Source organism: Chamaea fasciata, unplaced genomic scaffold (genome assembly GCF_029207755.1).
Source record: "Chamaea fasciata isolate MVZ Bird 193981 ecotype frontalis unplaced genomic scaffold, bChaFas1.0.hap1 SCAF_27, whole genome shotgun sequence".
NCBI lineage: Eukaryota > Metazoa > Chordata > Aves > Passeriformes > Sylviidae > Chamaea > Chamaea fasciata.
Genome location: NW_027094112.1, coordinates 5,948,579 through 5,966,860, shown reverse-complemented (window position 1 = coordinate 5,966,860; position 18,282 = coordinate 5,948,579). Strand labels below are relative to the sequence as shown.

At 44.4% G+C, this 18,282-nt stretch overlaps 1 protein-coding gene across 4 annotated transcripts in view; it reads left to right on the top strand.

Moving 5' to 3' along the window:
- TANC2 (tetratricopeptide repeat, ankyrin repeat and coiled-coil containing 2) overlaps window positions 1-18,282 on the top strand; it is a 167,253-nt gene that overhangs the window by 89,369 nt on the left and 59,602 nt on the right. For all 4 annotated transcript variants that reach the window (XM_066205359.1, XM_066205358.1, XM_066205356.1 and 1 more), the window contains 3 exons: window positions 823-971; window positions 7,615-7,801; window positions 15,476-15,739. In XM_066205359.1, coding sequence (XP_066061456.1) covers window positions 823-971; window positions 7,615-7,801; window positions 15,476-15,739 — 600 coding nt within the window. The remainder of the gene's footprint in view (window positions 1-822; window positions 972-7,614; window positions 7,802-15,475; window positions 15,740-18,282) is intronic.

The following is an 18,282-nucleotide window of genomic DNA, read 5'->3' as shown; positions in this document are numbered from 1 at the left end:
TCCACAGACTTTTGTTATAAAATTAAAAGGATACTGAAATACATGCCGGTATACATGCCTTTTTGGGGTGTGCATTGCTAGCTTGAAGCCTGTCTGTGCTGCTTTCCATGCAGGTGGTGGAAAAAAAATTGAAAAAAATATTAGGAATGTTGGTTTGGGCCTGTTTTGTTGACTTGATGAGGAATTGGCAGGCAGGCTACTTTGTGGCATGGCCCATAGGGTGAGTGCTGAAGGTGAGTTGTATCTGGAGAGACTTGATCTCCACGTGACCATGAGTGTGTTGGGGACAGCAGGTGACAGTGGAAGTTGCGCGTGTATTTTCTGTCCTGGTCTTCGCTGTTAACTACTCCGTAGCGCAGGTTGGTTGCCCTGCAGTTTATGAAGCACCTTCCAAATGGCTCTCATAACCTTGTCTTCTTTGTGAGTAACTCGGAGACAGTTTCGGTGCCTCCAAAAAAGTGAGGGAGGAGAGCAAACACTCTCTCTGCTCCAGCGCTTGTCCAGAAAATCTTGTTCCCTGGTAGCTCTGGTGCTTCTGCTACAGGGGCAAAATGCCTGAGTGTGCTTCCATGGGAGGTGCTGAGAAAATAACGAGCAGTGAGAGGAGAAGAAACAGTTAACGTTGGAGAAAACTTATATCTATGGTACATAACCTAAAATTAATGACCAGCATGGAATGGTGAAACAGACTTGAATAACGTGAATAAACCGAAAACCTGGGTACTGAGGGTACACAGCAGGTAGCGGTGTTGTGTTGATAAAGCCACTGAGCAGCAGCCAAAGTAAACAATTCCTGTCTGAATCTGGTTTTCTTCTCTTTAGGGGATACTGAGCAAGAGCTGGGACCCCCTCCATCTGTAGATGAGGCAGCGAACACACTCATGACTCGCCTGGGCTTCCTCCTCGGAGAGAAAGTCACAGAGGTTCAGCCAGGGCCCCAGTACAGCATGGAGGTGCAGGACGAGAACCAGGTATGACCCCCCGCTCCTGATCCCAAATGGCATGGGTTGGGATCACTGTGGTGTTTGGGAGAGGGTGGTTATTGTCTAATTCTGTGACAACGAGGTGTCTCCTAATGACGAAATATTGGTGCTGAGGTAAAGGTTGTATCCTCCTCATCACATGGTGACTCATCCTTACAGAACAGCAGGCCGTGGTTCAGGGATCAGCCATGTGAGACAGCTTCTGTTGTTTTTCTGTTTCTGCAAATGTAGGAGTGGGCAGTGTTTCTAATCAGATTATAGTGACCAAAATAATCTGTACTTGCCTGGCATCTTCTCTGTGATTTTTCAGAAGAACTTCAGTAGTGTTACATAAAGACTGACAGTCTCTGCAGAAGGGAGAGGGCAATAGTAATAGCATGATTTTACAGATAGTCACAGTTCTTGCTCATATTTGCCCAACGAGGTGATTTCATGCTTGAAAACAGATAAAGGAGGCAAATCATAAAATCTTTATTGTGATGGAGCTTGTTACACCCCTGGCTGACTGGAGAGCTTTGGGCTGTGATACAGATTTTGTAGAAACTGTCTGAGCCTGAGTTTCTCCCTCCTTCTCCTCAGATATGGACAATTTGCAGTTTTGCTGAGAGTGAAAATGGGAGGCCTTTCCCCTCCACCCCGTTTTGTATTTAAATTCACAGACGGGTAGTCCAGTATGTAGCAGGAGAGCACAAACCTCAGCAGCCACTTGCAATTCTCTGTTCTTTTAATTGCCATTGGGTGACCCAGCATGAGTCAGTCAGAAATTTATCATAAATGTCATTCAGAGAACCTGAATTCCTTAAGAAGAGAGTCAGTGAAAAGTGGCCTGTCCTCAGTGCAGAACAGATGTGGACTGTTGGAGCAAGTCCAGAGGAGGCCAGAGTTGGTCCAAGTGATGGAGCCCCTCTGCCCTGGAGCCAGGCTGGGAGAGCTGGAATGTTCAGACTGGAGAAGAGAAGCTCCAGGGAGGCCTTAGTGCCCCTTGCAGTGCCTAAAGGGGCTCCAGGAGAGCTGGAGAGGGACTTGGGACAAGGGCCTGGAGGGACATGAATGGCTTCCCACTGCCAGGGAGCGGGGTTCGACGGGATGTTGGGAAGCAGTTCCTCCATGCGGGGCTGCTGAGGCCCTGGCACAGGGTGCCCAGAGAAGCTGTGGCTGTCCCTGGATCCCTGCGAGGGTCCAAGGCCAAGTCGGGTTGACTGACTGACACGAGACGTTTTTGATCTCCTGCATGAGCTAGTTTGATTGAGAGCCAAGAAATGTGATTTTGTAAAGTTTTTGCCTTTAACACATATGTTACACTTTTAACACTTTCCATTCAATTTTTTAAAACAAGTTGTGGATTTAAAATGGACTATACTGTACATTGGGCTAGAAAATGTCCTTTTAACAGGCGCCTATTTCAACTGAATACTTCAAAGCCAAGCAGAGCTTTCTACTATAAATGGTTCCTTTTGTTGTTACCTTTGACAAGAATTAAAATGCCATTTTTTCTCCAAAGCCAAAGATGTCTTTGGTGAATAAATAGAAAAAAAAAAAATCTAAAGAGAAATAACACAGGCTTGTCCTCTGAACTAGACTGATATCTTGGGCTGTGTGCTAATTTTTGCATGAAGAAGTTTTTTCCAGGGCCTTTGAATGCCATTCATGTTCGGCAGAAGATAAAGAGAGGCTGGTTCCTCAATTACCAAGTTAATTTTTTCCTTCCTTTGTAAGTGTCTCCTGATGTCAGCACTTGCCTTGAATCCTGGAATACTCAAGGTTGGAAATGACCTCGTGAGGTCAACCCCTCCATGCGCCCCTGGAAGCAGGGCTGGCTTCAGGGGGGGACTGTGTTTCTCAGGGCTCACCCAGGCTAGGTTTGAAGATCTCCACTGATAGGGATCAGTGGAGTCTCCTGATAGCCCTGTCTTGGGGCTCACCAACTTTAACTGTGAAAAACATTTTTCTTCCACCTAGTAGAAAATTTCCTCCGTGGAACTTGTGTCTGTAGCTCCTTGTCCTTTCCACTTCTGAGAGGAGCATGGCTGTGTCTTCTTCCAGGCCCTGCAGATAGTGGAAGGGTGCAGCTATCCTTGGATCCAGTGTAGCTGTCCTTTCTGTAGGCTGAATGAACCTTCTCCATCAGCCTCTCCTCGTCTCTCCATCAGCCTCTCCACCTCAGGCCCAGCCATCTCGCATTTCTGCGGCTCTCCTCTGACTGCCATCTCCCACTGGCTGTCTCAGCAAACAAATTCCTGTCCAAGGTAAAGCTGCTTCTGAATTGCAGCAAATTTTGGGAAAACCTCTCCAGATCTCCATCCCAAACTGAATTTTTTCCTCTACCCTGCTTCCAGTCATGTTGAAAATCACTCAATGAGACGTTTATGGGATTTGCAAAGATTAATTCTTCTATTAACCATTGATTAATTAAAATCTGATTGAGACTTTGACCAGTAGTTTGCACTTGAATCTAAAATTAGAACCATCTTCTGGGTTCTAGTGTGTTAATTTACATGAGCTGAGCAAAGAAAACATTCTTTGTATCAAAAGCTGCTGCTTGTTATTCCAGCCATGCTTTGCCCTCTCAGGCGAGACAATAATTATTTGCCATCTCACCAGTGCTTAAGCTGAAAGGAAGATAAGGAATGGGAGTATTTGCACTGGAACTGCCCAATCTCTACATTGCCTTTTACCCTAGTTGCCTTATTTTGAATATATCCAAGGAGATATTCTCTAGTCCAGATTGTAATAAAATAGTATGTTTTCTGTGCTTTTAATTGTGATTTCCTTAATGGGAGATCCCAAATGCTGAGGATTAAATCCTTTTTCTCCTACTTTTTGGGAGATTCTTTCTAACTGTATTATCTGCCAGAGCAGCACAAAGGACATTGAGGCTCTGGCAGAACAGAGTAATTTTTCAAAGTTCAGTGAAAATGTGACAGATGAAACAGAAGCAATAATAATACAGAATGTTCTGTCAATGGAAATTTATATTTAAAACTCACACAGAGGAACATTCTTCTATATCAATACAAAAATAAAACATGTCAATCAATGCCAAGTGATATACTGTGTTATTTCATAATTTCCAGTTGCAAGGAGCTTGTTCTTCAGGAGCTGAATTGATAACATGGCAAATAAAGGTACTTCTATCACTTCTGGCATTTCATGAAACAATAGTTTTATCAGCTGGAGGGAAGATGAGTGTACCATCCTTGCACTGAATTTTAATTTGCTTTAAAGTGCAATGATTTCTGTGTTTTAAAGTTAGGATGTTATTTTGTACTGAGATAAGTTTCAGTGGGGATTTTTTTTAAATGACAGTTAAAACAAAGACATAGAAAAACTCCTCCATAAGGAATTTTTAATGGTAATAAAGCTTTGCATTCTGGAAGATCCCATATGTAAGCTGATAGAATTTTTAGATGCTGTAGTTTGAGATTGGCAGGCACTTCTGGAGATCATCTAAACCAACCTTCTGCTTCAAGCAGGGCCGGCTGAGATTGGGTTGAGTTATTCCCCACCTGGAATTCTCTGTACAATTCTGGTGCCCCCAACATAAAAAGGACATGGCACTGAGCAGAGCCGGACAGAGAAGCATCACCCCCTTCCCCTGCCAGCATGACTCTTCCACATGCAGCCCAGGATACCCTTGGCCTTCCTTGTCCAAAGCTCCCCAATTACATTACCTTAAACTTGATGCTGTTCATTGGACTGTCAGTGAGTTAAAAAAAAATATTGGGAAAAGCTGATTAAATGGCTCAGGTGTGCTGATGGAGTCCCATTAGCTGTGATAAATCAGTAGGTGGTTCCACTGTCATGAATAGCTCAGTGAAAACATCGGTGTGGCACAAGCCAAAAAGAGCCCTGTATTAGGTTATATTAAGAATAATAATAAACCTCGTCAATTTTAAAAGGACAAAAACAGTGGAATATTTTCACTGAATATGACACACAAGTAGTTTTTAATTTGGCCACTACAAAGAATGAGCTAGAAATAATTTTTTAAAATTAAAAGCAGATTTAGAAAAATCAGTAGTGTATTTAGATATCTGAAAAACTTGCAGTATGAGGAGATGGAAAAGGATCGTGGAGAGAGAAAGCACATGACAGGTGATGTAATGAATGTGTGAAACCAGAATATTCAGAGAGCCAAAATTACCAGAGCAGCCAGCTTGTCTACAGTTCCTAGAAGGCAGTGGGGAAAAAGGAGAGGTACTGGTAAGTGCCTAGAACATGAAAGAATGGAAAATAACAAAAAGTGGGATTTACCAGTGGCACTTTAAATTGGATGGAGAGAGGCGAGTGTTGCTTTGCTTGTCCCGGGTACTTCAAGAGAGATGACCATGTGTCAGCAGCCACCACGTACATTGTGGTTATTTTAGGGTCACTGGATCGTCAGGGTTGGAAAAGACCTCCAAGATCATCAAGTCCAACCTTTTGACTGAATCCAAACGTGTCCCTAAACCATATCACAAAGTGCCATATCTACTTGTTGTTTGAACGCTTCCAGGGATGGTGACTCCACAACTGCCTTGGGCAGCCCATCCCAATGCCTGACCGCTCTGAAATTTTCCCTGATATCCAACCTGAACCTCCCCTGGCCCAGCCTCAGGCAATTTCCCCTTATCCTGTTGCATGTTGCTTGGAAGAAGAGACCGACCCTGATGGATGCCCCAGGGAGATTGTGAATTAACATGGAAATACTCACAGTTCATCTTCTGCTGTGTTGGGATGTCTGTGTTAATACACAAACCCGCCGGCAGAGCTGTGACATTGGCACTGTGTCCCTGGTTTGCTGGTGCGCTGATCCACGTTGGGGATATTCTGTAATTAGGCTGAGATCGATTCAGCTCCCTCTGGCGTGAGAGCAGAGCTGTGGGGTGGCCGAGGGGCTGCCCCGTCCCCCCTGCCAGGGATGCTCTGTGCTGCCTCCAGCACCAGGGCAGTTACACTCTGGGTAAGGATTTTCACAAACCCCATGGGGATGCTTGGACAACGCAGGTTTTATCCTGGTAGCTTCACATGGTAGCTGCCTCCTAATATAGAACACCATGTTTAATTTCAAAAAAGTCCTTCCCAGACATTTTTAAAGTTTCAAAATGGAATAGGGCGGAGGAAAAAAATTACATGTCAAGCCTGTTGTGCAGTTTGCAGGTATGATGCTTTCTGCTTTCAAATGCCACAGAGGAGGGGATACAAAGCCACACAATTACATGGGGATGCTCACACAGAATAAAAGAAATCTCATTTAACCAAATTCCATATGGAGAATGAACCTCTGCTGTTCCTTACTTGGGACCAGGCTCATTGTACAGGGAGTGAAGTGCTGCCTGCTGAGCCCAGCTTCAGCCAGCAGCAGCAGTGCAGGAGAACTGGCTGTGCACTGCACTGTCCCCTGAGCCAGGGAGACGTGCTGTCACCTGCCTCTGCGGAGCCCGAAAGTTGAACTCAAGGGAGGATCACGTGCTGAAACTCCCGTTTTTTGACGCTTGATTTTTGCCCATCCTCGAGGGGCGATGGACTGACCTTCCTGAGGGTGTGGCTCCTCCAGTGCCCACTGTGTAAGTGGGTGACTGTTCTCTTGGTCAGTCCTGTGCAAGGAAAGTGTTGAAATGGCCCATTTATTTAAAAAAAAATGCTCTGAAGTCCATGGTAAGAGTGATGAAGTTGGTGTGTTGAGTACACAAGAAGCCACCTGTGCCTGCCAACCCCCTTGACCCTGCATGGCGGTTTTGTCCCTTGCAGATGCTCCAGGATGTGTCTCCAGCAGGGAGAACCTTCTTCCAGGGGAGCTTCTGTATCCAGTAGCCTGTGGTTTAAACAAGGGTTCTGTCACACATGGAATTGTATTCAAAAATGATTTTGGATTTTTAATAAATTCATCTCCCTGCACAGGATCAGATGGATAAATTCCTCCAGGTTCTTTGGACACAGTATCCTATAGGGTCTTAACAAAAATCACTTTTAAAACAGCATCTTCTTTGTGCTGCTTTATTGTCCATATTATTGAGGGTTGGTTTGAACTTCATCTGGTTGGGAAAACATGCCTGGGCAGAGAAGGGCCATCTGGTATCTGGATAAGGGATCTCTGTTGTTTTCCTGGAATGGAGGAAATATTTATAGAGCAAAATAAAAATGGCAGCCGCACAAGGATTCTGAGCAGATGGAAATGGCCCAGAGGTCTTTGTAGGATTTCCGGGATGTGATGGTTGTAGCTGTAAGTAAAGGTGAGATCACACTGTGTGCTTCCCGCCCCACAGCTCTCCAACAGAGGCACGGAGTTTACCTTTCTGTCACGGTTTTTTTGCTTATTTGTGCTTTTTTCTTTAAAGCTTTCAGTTCGATACTAACAAAACAATCAAAACTCCTGATCAAGTATGGAATCAGGCTTTTGATAAAGACCACTATTTATGTTTCCTGTGGCTCCTATTGAACATGGAAGCTGGGATCTCTGAAGCGTGAAGGAGAAAATGAGCCCAGTGTCTGCCACAGGTGGGGGGTGGCCTACCGGATGTTTTCATTTTGAGCTGTACAGCACTTTTTAACCTCACCAGACAAAGCAAATCCTCAAGTGTGAGCTATAGAAAGACTTTCCCCCTTGCAGTGCCTGTGGTGAGTGATGTGTTCCTGCTTCCCCATTTTCCAGAGCTCAGCGGTGACGCAGCGCATCAGCCCCTGCTCCACGCTGACGAGCAGCACAGCCTCGCCGCCGGCCAGCAGCCCCTGCTCCACCCTGCCGCCCGTCAGCACCAGCGTCACGGCCAAGGACTGCACCTATGGGGCCGTCACCAGCCCCACATCCACGCTGGAGAGCAGGGACAGTGGCATCATTGGTGAGTGCTGGGCCGTGCTCCTCCTCACTGCTGCTGGCTGGGCCCTGGTGCACTGGGCTGGTCTAGCCAGGGTTGGTTTATAGTCAGAGGATCCCAGGATGGTTTGAGTTGGAAGGCATCTTAAAGATCATCCTGTTCCACCCCCCTGCCATGGGGAGGGACACCTGCCACCATCCCAGGTGGCTCCAAGTCCCGTCCAGCCTGGCCTTGAACACTGCCAGGGATCCAGGGACAGCCACAGCTGCTCTGGGCACCTGTGCCAGGGCCTCACCGCCCGTGCAGGGATCAGTTCCTTCCCACTATCCTATCCAAGCCTGCCCTCTGGCAGTGGGAAGCCATTGCCCCTTGTCCTGTCCCTCCAGGCCCTTCTCCCAAGTCCCTCTCCAGCTCTCCTGGAGCCCCTTTAGACACTGGAAGGGGCTCTGAGGTCTCCCTGGAGCCTTCTCTTCTCCAGGCTGAGCGACTCCTGCTCTCTCAGCCTCGCTCCAGAGCAGAGGGACTTCTGGCATGTCATCAGCTCAGTCACCTCCTCTGGACTCACCCCAGCTGTTTCATGTCCCTTGGGGACCCTGGAGCTGGATGCAGGGCTCTATTGAGATATTTATCTGTGTTTGCTAATTAGGAGGATGGTTTTGCATTATTCAGGTTAATACTGCAAGTGACCAAGGTGATCTGTACCCCTCCATCTTCCATTCCTCATAGGTAAAACTACATAGTAGTTGGGGAAAATTGGGATGCATGAGGTTGATAAGTTTGCATCAATTAATTTACTTTTGGAACTTGATTAAATGGTGCAAGAGAAAGCCTTGGGCGGGACGTGAACTAAATTATCACAAATTTCAGTGAATTTCTGTAGGTGCTGTAGCAGGTTTTTCATTTGAGTGATCTGTAGGTTGCAGGTGTAAAGAATCTGGAAAAAATAACATACACAGATTAATTCTGTTCAGTAACTGTACAGGCACAGTGGGAAAACATTAATGTTTGTATGACATCAAACAGGATGGTCGTCACTTGCGTGTCTTTGCCACATGTTCTAGGTTGAGTATTTCCCCAGCTTCAGAAGATTTTATTTTGCCAACAATTTATGTAGTGTTTTAAAAAAAAAGAAAAGAAAGGCCGGTTGATAATTTAGGGAGGTTAGTTGCACTAGTGGTTAACATTTTGCTTGGCTGATCAGGGAATCTGGGCTTAGTTCAGCTCTTGGATGCTACAGCAACCCTTGCAGCACTTCTGCCTGCGTGATCTTAAAATGCAAATGGGTGAGCTATTCTGAGCTGTGTGCCGAAGTAGGTTAATGAATCCTGGGAAAAGTCACTGCAGGATCCCACCCCCTCACTTCCCTGCTCACCATGTCCCACCATCAGAGCTGTACCTTCTCCCGCATCCAGCGCCAAAGCTGGGCCAGGCTGGAGGGGTCACAGGGAGTACAAGTGGATGTTTGATCCCAGTTGGGTCCTGCCTCTGCCCAAGCTGTCAGTCAGTTCTAAGTGCTGAGCAAAGGTTGAAAGGATAAAAAAAAGTTACAAGGTCCAGATCTTCAAATTCAGATATTCTTTCTTTGTAAAAGCAAAGCAATGGGAAATGGTGGAGAAGGTGAGCCAAGAGGAGAAGTAGGAGCAAGTCAGCCCTTTCTCCTGGATGCCGTGAAATCCTTTCCATGTAAAACAGAATGGCTGGTGAAAATCCTGACCTGACTGTAACCTCTGAATGGCTTCCAGGATTTTTTTGGCTCTCACTGTGTAGAAGCAGCCAACTGTTAATGTTCTGAAAATCTGCTACTGAAAAGAAAACTGGTCAAAGAATCATGTGTTGCTCTGGGGGAACTTTGCACCTCACAGCCCCTCCAGTGTGGGCTTGGAAGCTTTGCTGCTGGAATGCAGCAGAATACAGGAAAGCCTCCACCAAGTCTTAGCAATCCTTTGAAATAACCAGCAAATTTTTCTTGCCAGAATACAAAGCTTATCCAAGTGATGTTCATGCAGCACTTTATGTCATTAGCAGCAATCACCTAAGGAATGGCTGTTCTCCATGTGGCATCTTCCTGTAAAAGTGTGTTCATACACCCCAAGTTCAAATGGGGCCGCACTTTTTCCCTGTGATGATCTGCACTCTGCTTCCCGCTGAATTGTCAGGCGGTCATCCTGTGCAGGGACACAGGTGTGAGGGAAAAGCAGCTTTAAAGGGAAAGCAGTGAGCAGTGTAATTCTCTGGCCCCGCTGCTGCAGTGAAGGGTACAGGTCTGGTACAGTATGGACCAGATACCTTCGCTTAGATTTTGTGGATTTATTTGATGGAAAATAACATAGAAAGGAGCCCTATCCCCTCCTGGTAGTCCCTGGCCTGTAGCTTCTTCCAATTACTCTTTTTTTTTACTATTTTTTTCCTCTTACTCCTGAGCTTTTATCAAGATGCTGCCTTCCACAGATGTATGTGTGGGTTAAAAAGGTTTGTTAATAAATTCACCTAAGTGCCTGCTAAGCAAAATAGATGCTACTAAGCAGAATAGATGCTGCTGACAATGAAACAAGATGGATTTGTTTCCAACTTTATCTGCTTTGAGAAGGGAACAAAGAGCAGCTCAAAAGGCACATCAAGATAAATTTAACTCAGGATAAATATTTTTGTGATCTTACAGTTAAAGCATTTGAATTTTGACATTCTCATCAGTATTATGAAATGTTCTGTTCATAATGAATAACATTTGTGAGAATTACAGATCTCTTTTTTGAGTCTCAACAGCTCATTCCCCAAAGAGGAGTGTCCTGACAAATGTCTCATCTCGGTGACTTTTTTAACAGATTTCATTCATGTTTACAATAGTGGGCTGTGCTTTACAGCATTAATTACCTTGTTTCTGCGAGTAATAAACTGCAGTTTCTAAAACGAAGCTTTGCTGAGCTGTTCTGTCTCACAGTGTTTGCAGGCAGTTGGGCTCAGGAGGTGGGAGGGCCTCGCTCTGTTGCAGTGCTGTTTTACCCAGACCCTGCACTTCTGGCCTGAGTAGCAGCCAGGATAGAGCCCTGCAAGGCAATCATCCCATTTGTTATCCCATTCTTTATCCCATTCCTCATCCTGCTTGTCAGCTGGTGCAGCAGGGAATTCAGATCTAGCACAGAATGGATTTAGGGTCAGGTGATGCTACTGTTGAGGTATTTTTCTTTTCGTTTTAAGACCTTTTGCGTGCTTGCCATGATTTATAACCCCCCCAGGCCTGACACAGAAATGGCTTTACCTGTTTAATCTCTGTCTATTTGCGGGATTGTTTATATAAATTAAGCCAGTGATCTTAATTTTTTTTTTTCTCCTTTTTGAGATCATTGCTGAAAAAGCAGTTAAACATCCAGGAAGTGATGTGGATTTTTGCCTCAAGCCTTGATCAGGACAGACCTCGGGGATTTTGGGTTTGGGTCTTTTTGCATGGAGATGCTGTAAACTCACTGCCTGGTGGTGTCCAGCAGAGAATAATATTCTAAAGGTGCGCCAAGGTTGGGGCACAGACCGTGTGACTGCCCGAGGCTGCTGCCCTCCCTTGAGAACAGTTTGGACTTACACTTTCTGCCTGCCAAATTTTTCTGTTTGGCAGCTGGAGCGGTCTGGGGTGATGTGGTTATATTTAGGTGTATCCTTCTGTGGCTGAGTTTATGAAGGCTTATGTAGATTAGGGTAAAAAATTTATTTCACTCCTTGCCAACTTGTATGTGTTAGCTGGGACATCTCTAATGGAATGAGGCAAGTGGTGCTGAAATGAAGTGAGGTTAATTCAGGTTGAGTTTGTAGCTCGTTGCAGTGCAGCGTATGAAAGCTTATTGCTTCGCTGCAGTTATTTCTTTAAATCAACAAAATCCCTGTTTCTTACTTGAGGCACTATGAATCTTTACATGTAATTAATGTTACAGCTGTTGGTCATTGTCACGTGGGACCTAGAAAAACTGCTTCTCCCACAGTTACAGTTGGAAGGTGAATGTAAAGGTTGATGTTTTCCAGACATGGTCTTTGTGTCAAGGAGAATTGGGTGGAATGATAGAAATTCCCTCGTGTGTTTGACTAGGGACACGTTCAGTTGAAAACCTCTCGGAGCATAGGCTAACTTGCAACTAAATGAGAAGTAATATTTGTGATACGAAACCTGTAAATACACAAAACTGTCTTGAGAAGCGTCGTGCTGTCTGTAGTCCTGAGGTGCTATTTTGGGGGGGCCGCTGCTGCTTTGGTACAGCTCTGTTATTTCCCCAAAGAAATAAAAGTACTTCACCCATGTTATTTGCAAAAAGTTGAACTCAGAACTGTTTCCAAGGGGAACAAGCCACATTGGCGAGGGAAAGTTTGACAGAGGAAACACAGGAGTAAATCTTGAGTGCTCAAAGCAGGGTGGGATTGTGAAGCGACTTCAGCCCTTCTGGAGTGTATTCCCTCCTAGCAGCACAGTCCATGTGCCTGCAAAGCTGCTTGAAGCTGGTGCAGGTGGTGCTGGTGCTGTGGGTGGGTTGGGATCATGGGGACAGAGATTCAGCAAATCCCAGGAAGAAGCTGCAGACAGGATTGTGGACGGGCACCTCATCCGAGGGGCTTTCCATGGGATGTCATTCATTATGTGTTTTCCAGCAGTCGGATGATCTGGAGACTGGATATACAGCTATGTATCTATAAATACATAGGTCTTTATGCACACTTGTCTGTATTTATGGCCCTGTGGCATTACTTCGGTGCTATAGAGAACCTCAGCTGTTTGTGCATGTCAGGTTTCTCCTGTTCCACATGTGACTCACACACTGTCCCATCCTTCCCTGCAGTGTCTTGTTTGCTCCCAGCAGCTGCCAGAACACACTGTGGTCAGTGATCTGATGGAGCAGGGCCCAGGCGTGGCAAGATATTTTTTCGCCAGGGTTGTGCTTTTTTTGTCTGGATTAAGCAGTTGAAAAGCCTCAAGGGTTCTCCCATTTTCTCTTGTGTGCCAGTGGCACCCCTAGCATGTCCCATCTGTGCCCTGATGTGCTCAGTCCCTTGGAGAATGGGATTGAAAGATCTGCCTCTCTGCAGATGGCTTAAGGCAAAAATTCCTGCTCTTTGGTAGATTCGAGTTCATCAGTTTATCCCTTCCCAGTTTAGAGCATGCTGTCAGTTCAAAGGTTGCATTTTTTTTAACTTTTGATTAATGAGGTGTCCTTGTGTTTAAAAATCATAGAATTATAGAGTAGTTTGTGTTGGAAGGGGCCTTTAAAGACCAGCTAATTCCAGTCCCCTTGCACTGTCTCCAGGTACTACATCCACATGTTTTTTGGGTGTTTCCAGGGATGGTGTCTCCATCACTGGGCTGGACAGCCTGTTCCAGGTCTTCCCCATCCTTTCAATGAAGACATTTTCCCTTAAATCCTATCTTCACCTTCCTTGGTGCAACTTGAGGTTGTTTCCTCTCATCCTGTCAGAATGGAATGGAATGGGAAAGAAGGGAATGGGAATGGAAATGGGAATGGGAATGGGATGGGATGGGATAGACTAGAATATTTCAGTGTGAAGGGACCTACAATGATCACCTGATCCAAATTCCTGACCACTTCAGAGCTGCCTAAATCTTTGCACTTTCATTGTATTTATCTGCCACCTTGGCGTTCACAGCTTTTCTCCCCTGAATATCACTTTGGATCTTAGTAGTTGGAGGTAATGAAAATTTTCTGGAATTGCCTTTCTGAAGTATGCTTTCTCCAGTTGTCGCTGTGAAGGTGTAGTGTCTGAGCAGCTGTGGGGGTCACACTATGGGAGGCGTGTTCAACGCGTCGGTTCATGTTGCTGACTCACAGCTAACCTGATGCTTTTGCTTTTTAACTAAAGTTAAAATTATTTTGGTTTATAATAGCCCCTAGAAGAGATTAAATCCACAGAGCCATCACTTCAGCATGTGTAGCAGCGTTTAGATCATCCAGGGCTGTTCAGCAGGTAAATTAATCCACAGGGAACAGTCCTAAATACCTGATTCAATGATGAGTTTGTGCATAAAACAGCTTTAGTGTAAACTAGTGAAAATTATGTTTAAAATGAACACAAATTGTTGATTAGAAAAAGGGGCAGCAGGACTTGATAGCTCTTTTTTCTTTTTTGTTGTTTCACTTAGAGAAAACTTATTTTGACACATGGTTATTTTGTTTTTCCTTGGTTTGATGTGTTGGAAGATGACTGATGTCAGCTGCTGATTTGTTTCTACAAAGACTAATTAGTCACATACTGAGATAGGCTTTTAAAATTAATGGATTCTAATGGATCGATGGGTTGTTTTTTTTTTCTGTGAATAGAAAACATGGCATGCCTTGCCCTGCAAACCCAGTCTTTGAAATGGAGTTTTTTATGGAGAATCATTTCAAACGCATTTCTTAGACAATATGAGGGAGCAAGAGAAGTGTGTGAACAGTGAAAGTTTGTGAAACTAATTTTCTTATTCTAAATCGTAAATATGTTTACCTGACAACAAGCCTATGTATAAATGCCAACAAATAAATACCAGTTCTTAGCAGATGCATGTATTGGCTTTAAATTTCAAAACACATTGCAAGTAACTAAATTTTGGAACATTTGATGGGATGCAAAGATACTGAGCCCACTCCCTAGAAAGAAACGCACTACTGACCAAGCCATAGAAATAGGGGTGAAGATTGAAGCTGTCGTGGAGTCTGTTAGGATGGAGAAAGACTTCTTCTTCCCAGAGAAGCTGTGGCTTCTAAATTCCACTAGCCCAGTTTGCTCCTGCCTTGTTCCTGGAAGTGTCCAAGGTCAGGTTGGGGATGGGGCTTGGAGCAACTTGGGATGGTGGAAGGTGTCCCTGCCCATGGCAAGGGGTGGGACCGGGTGGTCTGTAAGGTCCCTTCCAACCCAAACCTTCCCGTGTTTCTCTGACGCACTCAGATAAGTTGATGTGAGTGTTGGGACCTTGTCTCAGTGACTGAGATTATGACCTTAAATGAATATATTGGGGACTAAAGATGAGAGGAAAGTCAACAGCCCAAAGGGATTTACAGCCAGGGGCTAATGCAAATGGGGAGAATGTGGGGATGTTCTGGATCAATTGAGTGTTGTCACTTCCCAGTAGGAAAGTCAATATAGCTGCAATCCTCATCTGTAAAATGAAATAATACAGGGGAAACTGAGTGGATTACAGTTAAAGCTTCATAAAAAACTGTCAGTCAAATGAGGTAAGGGGTTCAATTTCTGAACCAAACTCAGCCCTGGGAGCTGGTTGTTCCGGCAGGTCAGTGGAGGCTTCTCAGTGTCAGACCTTGCAAGACTTGGCAAACTTCTGCAAACATTTCCTGGAAATGGAAAGGTAGAAACTATGATGCCACTTGAAAGACGTGAAGAGCCATGGTAGTGTTTCCTCCTAAATAATTTCTATTCTTTCTGGAATGGTGTATTTAAATGCAATGCAGCACAGAATTTTTAATACTCTCTGTAATTACAAATGGCTTTTAACAGTATGAGCCAAAACACGAGAGCTTAAATGTTCTTTTAGAAGTCGTAAGCATAAACACTATCATTAAACTAAAATCCATAATCTCTGATTTATGTGGATGTGGAAAATATTATGAAGATCATTTTTGGCTCTTGCGTGGCTCAGCTCAGCATTGAGCAGCGTGTGTTCAAGCCGTTCTTGCTTTGTTACTCATTTTGTTTATAATTTCTTCCTTCAAGCTACGTTGACAAGTTACTCTGAAAATGTGGAACGTACTAAATACGGAGGGGAAAGCAGTAAGGAACTTGGATCTGGGGGGAACCTGAAACAGTGGCAATCCCAGAAATCCAGCATGGACTCCTGCCTGTACCGCGTGGACGAGAACATGTCGGCCTCCACCTACAGCCTCAACAAAATCCCCGAGAGGAACCTGGAGACGGTCCTGTCCCAGTCAGTGCAGTCAATCCCTCTTTACCTTATGCCACGGCCAAATTCAGTAGCAGGTAAGAAATTCGTGTTTGTGCCTTTAGGTCAGAGCCAGACACAGCACACAGATGCCACAGCCCTTCTTGTGCTTCCTTATCCAAGAAGAAATCTCCTTCCTGGAGTCATCATCCTTAAGAATGACAAAAATTGGTTTTTTGTTTGACTTCCTGGTTCTAAATGGAAAGTTCCTCTGTGGAAAACTGTTTCTGTTGATGGTTAATGGTTATTTTAGCAGTTTATGGTGGCTTTTTTACAAAATTGAACAACGAGGTTACGGGAGAATATGTTTAAAAAGAAAAAAAAAAGATTCTTTACTGTCATTACAATGCAAATGTCTTGGATTTAAGGTGCCAAGACATCATAGCCATTTCTGTTATTTCAAAGGATTCATTGCAAGCAAAATCAAGTGTCTGATGTTCTCTGAAGGGCTTAAGAGCTCTGGAGTTAAGAGAATGGTGGTGCTTTCTGTCTACAGAAGATTTGCTCTGGGTCCCATCTCTCCTGGTGGACTGTGCCCCAAACATCTCACACCTCACAGCACCTGGCGTTTGCTAGTGACTGAATTTTTTTGTCTTGGCATAAAATCAACATTATTTTCATTTAAATTCATGTCTGCTCTTTGAAACATTTCTAAATGATGCTGCGCCTTACCTTACTGATGTCTTTTGCCAGCCTGCTGAGCATTGCCCTGAAGCTGATAACAGCAGGGCAGAAAAAAGTGATGGGATTAGAAATATGAAAGCTTTGCTGCAAAGCTGCTTGCCTGGAATTACTTCCTGTTCCTTTATTTCCCCGTATTTTTTTCTTGCTGGATAACTTCTCTGGGGTAAAACGTGTTGTCTGTGTGTCTGTGTGGACTTGTGGAAAAATCCACACTTTGAATTCTGAGTCCTGGCGGACGCTGCTCCTGAAAGGCCAGAGATGATTCTGAGAGCAAAGAGCCTGGGATATTGTCTGTTAAATCAGCATCCCTTGGTGAACCAGGCTGCATTGCATAACTGGATTAGTTTTCCTTTTTAATCCCACTTTGGCCAGTCACAGACCTAAAAGCGATGTAGAAATGAGATTTATAGATGGTGAAGTACAAGCCCAGAGCATGGAGGTGCAGTAGAAAACCTGATACTTCAGACTGAAGAGAGGGGATAGAAAAAAACCTCAAAAACTCTGCTTGCATAGCCTGCTTGCTTTAGATGAATTCCTTACAAATGGCACTGTGCTAACACCTTCCAAAGCAAACAGAGTAGGCTGGGCACCATAAATTTAAATACATGTGTGTTGATTTAATTGTCTTTGGAAGTTGTTGACTTGCTTGGTGCACTTAGAGGCAAATACTATTTCAAGAGGAAACTATCTATCCAGTAAAGTTCAGGAACAACTTTTCCTTCTGGATGTTTATTTTTTGGTAGAGATTTTGCTGCTTTGAAGTACTGTGTCAGCTGACACAGTTCACGTTCCTGGTTAAATTGTGGAAGAAACTATGATGAGAATTCAAGATTTGGCTTAACATTTTATCATCAAATTATCACATATCAGCTGCTATATGCTTATGGCACCAGAAAATTATGGGGTTTAGGTAATGGATTTATGTGGGTGGTTTTCCCCAAGCAGTTTAACCTTATTATCTTTGTGCCTGAATGATGGGAAAGAGAAACCAAGTGTAGTTTCAGGGTTGATTTAAGTCTGTCTTTAAATGGGACATTGCTCAAAGAGTTAATGCTGAGCTGCCAATTCCATGTCCTTGCTCCAGTGACACATGTTGGGTGACCACTTGATAAACCAGATTAGTTGACTAATCCAACTGAAAATTAACCCACCAGAAAATAGGTATATTAATTTTGGGCCTCAAGGTCATCAGTGTGGAGACAGTGTAGCTGGGAGGGGACAAAAAGCTGCCCTTCTTTTGGTGATATTCCATGGTGTTATACATTTTAAGGTAATCGTGAATTCACAGCTTTGCTAAAACAGCTCTTCTTCTCTTATTGTTTTTCAAATGCAGTTGAATTTGTATACGGTCTGTTCTTGGGAAGCAAAGCATAGCAGCACTTATATCTGCTGACTTTTTTTTTCTCCTTTTTTTCTTTTTGGCTTTTTTTTTTAACGGTTCTCCCCAAGTATCTTCCAAAGCAGCACAAAAATACCCATTTTTATAGCAGCTTACAAAGTGCAGTCACTGAATGTATTGTGTCCCTGCTGTCACTTAGCAGTTTACACCTGGGAGCAGTTCTTACATCCTGTTCTTACCTGTGAGGCAGGTGAGGCCCTGGCACAGGGTGCCCAGAGATGCTGTGGCTGCCCCTGGATCCCTGGAAGCGTCCAGGGCTGTCTGGACAGGGCTTGTAGCACCTGGGGATAGTGGAAGGTGTCCCTGCCCATGGCAGGGGATGGGATTGGATGGGCTTTAAGGGCCTGTTCCACCCAGGCCGTTCCGTGATTCTGCGATTAATCTCACCTTGCACTTTGTTGCATAACGTAAAGGCCAAAATGGAGTGGTGGATTGGGTAGGTGCATCTGGGTCACGGTAAATGTCTGAGATTCAAGGATTAGCACTTAGGTGGCACTT